General features: G+C 40.0%; 2 protein-coding genes across 4 annotated transcripts in view; both read left to right on the plus strand.

The window, feature by feature from the left end:
* gramd2b (GRAM domain containing 2B) overlaps nucleotides 1–1,526 on the plus strand; it is a 17,253-nt gene extending 15,727 nt beyond the window's left edge. For both annotated transcript variants that reach the window (XM_008419504.2, XM_017306509.1), the window contains exon 14: nucleotides 298–1,526. In XM_008419504.2, coding sequence (XP_008417726.1) covers nucleotides 298–339 — 42 coding nt within the window. In that variant the 3' untranslated portion in view covers nucleotides 340–1,526. The remainder of the gene's footprint in view (nucleotides 1–297) is intronic.
* Nucleotides 1,527–3,388: 1,862 nt separating this feature from the next.
* Nucleotides 3,389–7,367, plus strand: part of LOC103470831 (solute carrier family 12 member 2) — a 16,521-nt gene continuing 12,542 nt past the window's right edge. For both annotated transcript variants that reach the window (XR_001776938.1, XM_008419509.2), the window contains exons 1-6: nucleotides 3,389–4,128; nucleotides 5,826–5,948; nucleotides 6,031–6,106; nucleotides 6,221–6,316; nucleotides 6,548–6,687; nucleotides 6,762–6,872. Coding sequence is in view for 1 of the 2 variants with exons in the window: in XM_008419509.2 (XP_008417731.1) it covers nucleotides 3,700–4,128; nucleotides 5,826–5,948; nucleotides 6,031–6,106; nucleotides 6,221–6,316; nucleotides 6,548–6,687; nucleotides 6,762–6,872 (975 nt within the window). In the remaining variant the exon portion in view is untranslated. The remainder of the gene's footprint in view (nucleotides 4,129–5,825; nucleotides 5,949–6,030; nucleotides 6,107–6,220; nucleotides 6,317–6,547; nucleotides 6,688–6,761; nucleotides 6,873–7,367) is intronic.

Here is a 7,367-nt window from a genome sequence, read left to right on the forward strand (position 1 = left end):
GAGCTAAGTATTTATTTGAAGCTAAATGCTAACCAACTAAATATTTAGCTCCATATTGAATATTTAGCTAGCGAGCTAAGTATTTAGCTCTAACTAAATGTAGCATGTCTTCCTTCAAACCTTACAGATTAACTTTGCTCATAAAATATTTAACTGTATAATTTACATCATAACTTTTTGAACCGATTAATAGTATCATATCGATCGTATCAATAATCAAATCTAACCTACATGAATCTAATCAGTTGTTTTGTTTCCATGTCCAGAATGGTCCTGACAGCCTGTCTGTGTTTCCAGGTCCAGAAGAATCTGCAGAGGCTGCTGGAAGAAGCTGCATGACTGAACTGGGAACCAGTACGAGAGCTTTGTACATAAACTGTGAATATTTAATTTATTCTATGCAGGCAGTAAAACGGGAACCTGCTGCAGCCGAGGCCTGAGAAATCGATCAAACTGTAAACTGACTCATTTTCTGCTAAATTCATGCAGGCAGTGAAACTGACACCTACTTTTAGAAACAAACAGTGACGTCGCCCTCTACCTGCAGGAGAAGTATCTGCACCTCATAGCTGTAAAGAAGCAATCAGAACCAAACTGGATCCATGAGAACAATTAACTGGCTTTGACTAGGCCAAAACACATCTCCAAAGGTGGAGCTGCTGGTGGGAATCAGTAGCTGCGTTTCCGTTACAAATGTTTGCTAAACTGTGTTAATGTTAAGCTAATGTCGAAAAACAGAGTTTTATAATTGCAGCGTTTCCATTAAATCAGAAACGCAATTAAAATCAAACAGGAATAATTTTGTTCCTGTAATAAGTCGTTAAAAACACGCAGCGCCGCCGTCGTCCAACCACTTCCTGTCTTCTTCTTCTTCTTCATGGTTTACGGCAGCAGTAACATCCGGTTGTTGATCATGTGACTCTTGTGATGTCAGACTGATTTTCATAGAAGCACAAAACCTTTTTTATCAAAAAATGTGAGTTTTTTTTTATAAAAAATAGAGGCAAAAACTTGTTTTCTTTTTTTCTAAAAGGCAAAATAAACAGAAAATAAACGACTAAGTGGAAACAAATATATGCACAGCAGCCAGTAGCTTTAAAGAATTGGACTCAGTCGCTAAATAACTAATGACCAAGGTTTTCACGTCTTTTTTCTTACAGCATTAAACCCAGTAAACTTTTTAAAAATCATCTGGAAAAGATTATTTCAGATTTATTCCTGATTTTATTCAAGTTTTTGGACATTTCTAGTAGCTGAATCTCAATAACTTCTGGTTCATGTTTGTTGTTTCAGTTTTGTGTTTTTTTTTAATTCAGTGTTTTACTCAAACATGTTTTAAACTCAGTTTATTTCAAACTATTTGGAAACTTGAATATGCATTTCAAATAATTTAACATTTAATGTGTGCAGACAAAAACTGGGTTAATTTTTTAATGCATTCAAATGTTGTGATTTATTAAATCTATTGAGGAATAAATGCTATTTTGGGGAAATGAATTCATTTTGGGACGTAATCATCTATTTTTAAAATAAAAGTTTATTTTTGCTCTAGTTTTGTCCATTTCTTGTTTTTTCTCTCGTGTTTCAAACATGATTTTATTTCACCGCTTTTACAAAAAGGACTGTTTGAGTTTTTACTGAAGGTTCAGTTACAAAGTTTTTCAAACAAACAAACATTTTCCTAAAGCAAAAAACTTTTTTATGTCAAAATTCCAACTAGTTTCTGCAAAACGAGGATTAAAATATTAAACACGACTTTGGTTTTTAGTAGAGCTAAATGTTCATTTAAAAGATAAAACATCCAGGATGTGAAAACTTTTAAAGCAGTTAAATATACATACCACTTATCTTTGATTTTTATTCATGAATAAATTTTTGTAATTAGTCCATTTTTAAGACGATGTTGTGGTTTCATCGTTTGCTGCTTCCTGAACTGAACTGGTGACAAAATGTTGATTAAAGGAAAGAAGCTGCTGAAGTTTCTTGAATAAATTTGAGTATTTCTGTCAGATTAATAATTTAATCTGATTGAAAATCAGAAGGATTAAAAAGTGGGTCATTAGAAGCTGCTTAGGGCCGAAGTTTGACGAAGTCGGCTAAATGATTAGCAGCTTCAGTCTTCGGTTTCCTGTCTGGAGGTTTCGGCTGTTTGAGGAGGATTTTCCTGCGATTCTTCTCAGGGTCAATCCTAATTCCTGCTGACCACTGAGCCCGGCTGATGATCCGTTTCTGCTCAGCTGGGGAATCTTTAACCGCAGGCGAAACATAAATACTTTACTAAAACCAAAACTAAAAACCTGGGTTCATTTTTATTCTCCTTATTTTAGTTTGACCATCTGGTCAGTTACCAACAGAAACTAATCTGCTGCATGAACATTTGAAGAAAACTTTCTACATATATTAATAATTTCTCAAAATGAAATGTACAACTACCTTTCATATTTAAAGTAAAAAAAACTGGAGCTGATGAAGAAAAAAGTTAAAGAATTTGCAGATTTTAAGGTTTTTTAATCAGTGAGGATGTTAAAGTTTGGTAATAAAATGAGAATAGGTTCAACTCATTTCCATATTTTCTGAAGGATTTTGATTTTCCACACATTTTTCTGCAGGAATATAAAAACTGATTGACTTGCCTGCAATCTGAACTATTTAAATGATTTGGGAGAAAAGATTCATCTGGAAAACTGTAAATATCCATAATCCATTAAAAACTAAAACACGTCTTCAAGAGGGAGATGATGGAACAAAATGGAATATAAAAATGTTCTTCGTCCTATTTGTTATGTTGGTTTCGTAACTTTTGACAGTTTTAACAGAAAATTAATCAAATAATTTCGGACACTAACAGCTGAATCTGTCCTGTAGTTCCACTTTGAACCAGCAGATGTCGCTGTTCGACATGTGACTGTATTTAATCAGCAGGTGCTTCTCAACAGAAACTCTTAAAAATCACAAACTGAGCAGAATTAAAACTGTGTAGCAGAAACTTGAACTGTTTTGGGATAATAATCTTAATAAAACGTGTTATATTCGCTCCGCTAAGTCATAAAATGAGTGTCAATGAAGTGATTTAGCTGCGGAATCAGAAGCTGTGCGCAGGTTTGTTGTTCAGTGTTTGGCGCAGAAAGCGGCTGTTGTTCTCTGTATGCTAATCCCGCCGCGGATCTGTGTGAATGTCTCAGTGTGTCACCGATAACAAATGGCTTTGTCTAAAACGGAGCTGCGCACCAAACCTGCAGATTATCGCCAATATTCTCATTTCCTGCTGGTTTCAACGGCTACAAGTATAAATATGTTTTTAACTAAAGTTAACTTGTTTTTTCTTCTTCTTCTGTTGTGCAAGTTTGTTTTGTGTTGATTGTTCTGATGCGCTCCGTGCGTAATGGCCTTCATCCCCCTCCTCCTCAGCTCCCCAGCAGCGCAGAGGGAGGAGGAGACGCACTCGTCTCAATAAAGCGCTTGATTCATCATGTGAGGGAGAAAAGCGCAGAGTTGCTGCAGGGTTCGGTGTCCTTTACGCACGGACTGCGCATCTCCGCTGTGCGTCCATCCGGAGCTCAGCAGGAGAGAAAACATTGTTTCTAGATTCTTCGTTTCATATCGGATTCCTGTTTCCACTCAGCTTGTCGGACGGTATGTCTGTGAAGTGACGGGTCCAGTTCGGAGCAGTAAAACTTTCCCTCTGTTACCGTTTGAATCATGTCGGAGAGGAAACCGTCGCTGAGGGCCGGCGGCTCCGCGCAGAGCCGCTTCCAGGTGGATGTGGTGACGGAGGGCTCGTCCTCCGCGGATCCGGCCCAGGCCCCGGCTCCAGAGGAGTCCAAGGGCCGCTTCAAGGTGGTGGGCTTCATGGACCCGGGCCTGGGCCCCGCCGCGGACATCGGCCCCCCGCCGGATGTCTTCCACGAGCCGGACACGGCAAAGAGCGACTCCGTGAGCCTCCACTCCACCGGCACCGGGCAGACCCACATCTCAGACTCCCACTCCAACACCTACTACATGCGGACCTTCGGACACAACACCATCGACGCGGTGCCGAACATCGAGTTCTACCGGCAGACCGCCGCGCCGTTCGGGGAGAAACTCACCAGACCGTCGCTGTCGGAGCTGCACGACGAGCTCGATAAAGTAACAATAATCAGTTCAAAGTCATTTTAGTCAGAGGAACATTAGAGCGAAGACTCGGAGATTTAATTCTGATTTTTAATGTTTTACATTTTTAGACTTTTTTCTGATAATTCTGAGGGAAAAAAGTAACTTTTGGTTCCGTGTCCCTTATCCTCTTCCGTACATTTGACTTTATTTGCACAGAAAGTCTAATGAACTGCAAAACATTAGTTTTGATCTGATAAATTATTGATGAATAAAACCTGAGTCTGTGGCTGATTTCCTGCTGATTTAAGGTTTTTCTGGCTGAATGAACGATAACGAATCTTTTTTAAGATCTCTGGCAGAAGCTAACAGATATTTTTTCCATTACTTGATCATGGCTCCAACTAACGAGGGCCTTTGGAGGAACAACCGGCCCACAGCATCACAGGTCCTCCACCATTCTTCCTTCGTTTCACACCAGACTCAGTGGGAATGTTGTAGATAAAAACCTCGTTTTATCTGAACAAACGGCTGAAATTCGTCCCATCAGAGTTCAGCGAGCTCCAAGTTCCTGTTTGTGACACAGAGAGAGACTTTTATTCTTTTATTCTCTCTGCTGCATGTTTTCTATCAGTGAGTTTTGGAGATTTGAAGGCCTGACAAACACGGAGCCTCATTTAGCCTGACGACCATCAGGTTCATGCTAACGCTTTAAATGCTGCTGTTGATACTTTAATAATAAGGATAGTTTCTGTTGGGATAGATACGTTTAGATAGACAGCACCATTTACAATCAATCTGTTTGGTTTAAAAAGCATAAAAACATGAATCTTTTTTCTTTGTGGTTTTTCAGCTGTAGTTTTAGTTTACTTGCTCTGTCAATTCAAACTCTAAACTTTATTTTCCCTCAGTTCCGCAGGGACACGGGCCCCTGATGGCCCCCAACTAGAACCGCCCATGTTGTAAACGTAGAGGCCCCACAGGGTCAACAGAGCCAAACGAGCAGGAAACTCTGGTCTAGATTCTGTTCGACAAACTTTAATCATTTTTTCACTCTTTAAACATTTCAGACATCAATAATTGTTTCCTCAGAAATTTACTTCTGTTTTAGAAATTTTCTGAGATTAATCTCATAATTTCTGACTTATTTTTAGCAAATTTTCTTCTTTTCAAGCTCAGAAATTTCCACTTTTTTTCTAGAAAATTTCTGAGATGATCTCAAAACTCCTATTCTGTAACAGATTGTCTTTTTTTTGAAACTCAGAAAATGTACAAAAGTTCAAAATGTCTAAAATTTTTATTCTTACTCAGAAATGTTCCTGTTTTGTCTAGAACATTTCTGAGGTTCTAGAACATTTCTGAGGTTAATCTCACAATTTCAACTTTTCAGACTCAGAAATTTCCTTTATTTTAAAGAAAAATTCTAAGATTAATAGAAGAATTTATTAGTTTTTTTTTCTAGAAAACTTAAAAATTTTCAGGCTCAGAAATTTCCAAGTTTTTTCTCGTAAATTCCTGAAACTAATCTCAAAATGTCAGTTTTTTGGATGGAATGTAGCTCCTCGTTTTTATCATTACGTCATCCTTTGGTAGGATGACGTAACGATACGTCATCCTACCAAAGAAGCGCTGAAGAATTTAGAAAACAAATGTTGAAACTCTGACCTACTTTCTTGGTTTACTTGTATATTTTTCCTGACATTCCGTCTCTTTGTCGTTCCTTCTCCCTTCAGGAGCCGTTCGGGGACGGCCTGGTCAACGGCGAGGAGCCGTCAGCCGCAGAGGAGGCGGCGGCGCTGATGGCGAAGGAGGCGAAGGGAGGAGCGGTGAAGTTCGGCTGGGTGAAGGGCGTCCTGGTCGGTGCCGACAGCTGGAGTCTCAGATAAGCTGCGTGTTTGCGGCAGTCAGGTGTCGCTAACCTGTAGAAACGTGTTCCAGGTGCGCTGCATGCTGAACATCTGGGGAGTGATGCTCTTCATCAGGATGTCCTGGATCGTTGGTCAGGCTGGAATCGGTGGGTGGAAACGTTGGAGTTGAAGTTGTTCCTGTTTGGGTTTTATTCTCGGATCTGATGAAAAACCGTGTTTTCGTTCAGGTTTTTAACGGCTCGTGTGTTTTTGTGGAACAGGACTCACCATCGCCATCATCCTCATGGCCACTCTGGTCACCACCATCACCGGCCTGTCCACCTCCGCCATCGCGACCAACGGCTTCGTGCGCGGAGGTGAGGAACCGAGAGATTCAGTACAAACCACAACTAAAATCTATTTGTCTCCGACTTTAGGACTGAAATAAATCATATTTGCGTGACACAGAATCAGGACCAGACAGAATAAAGTCACAATATTAGCCGAAGATTCAATATTATCAGAGAAAATGTTGTGAAAATTGTTACTATAATCATTGATAAAGACAATCTAAGAGCTGTAACAGTATTTATTAATGACTACCTGAGGTGGAGCGTACTACCTGATCTCCAGAAGTCTCGGTCCGGAGTTCGGAGGCTCCATCGGTCTCATCTTTGCCTTCGCCAACGCCGTGGCGGTGGCCATGTACGTCGTGGGTTTTGCTGAGACGGTCGTTGAGATGCTCAGTGTAAGAGTTTTATGAGATACTTTAGACCGTCAGTCTGATGAAGATCGGGCCTAAAAGGAAACGTTTCCCTGCAGGACGTCGACGCGCTGATGACTGACGAGCTGAACGACATTCGCATCGTCGGGACGCTGACCGTCATCCTGCTGCTGGGAATCTCTGTGGCCGGGATGGAGTGGGAAGCCAAGGTGAGGAAGCCTGGAAAAACGGGAAATTATGAGTTTGGTTTATTAAAAGTGATTGTTAGTTTTTACAGATTCACCAAAAGAAACATGGCGGATTTTTTAAACAGTATCCATGTGTTGATGGAGCATCTAGAAAAACTTTCTACAGTTTAAGGGTTTTATAAAGTTCTTTCCTTTACGGATCAATGCGGACATTTTGTTTGAGTTAAATAAAGTTTTATTTTTCTTTTGGGTCAAAACGCATCACAGACTTAATAAGTCTAAGATCTAGTGCAAAAATCCTACACTGTAAAACCTGCTGGGTTAAAAATAACCCAACAGTTTTTACAGTGTATTAGGATTTAATAAGACTAAACTTATTAGACTGACTTCCCAACATCCATCCATCCATCCATCCATCCATCCATCCATCCATCCATCCATCCATCCATCCATCCATCCATCCACCCATCATCCATCCATCCATCCATCTATCATCCATCCATCCATCCATCCATC

The sequence above is a fragment of the Poecilia reticulata genome, linkage group LG9 (genome assembly GCF_000633615.1).
Source record: "Poecilia reticulata strain Guanapo linkage group LG9, Guppy_female_1.0+MT, whole genome shotgun sequence".
Taxonomy (NCBI): Eukaryota; Metazoa; Chordata; class Actinopteri; order Cyprinodontiformes; family Poeciliidae; genus Poecilia; species Poecilia reticulata.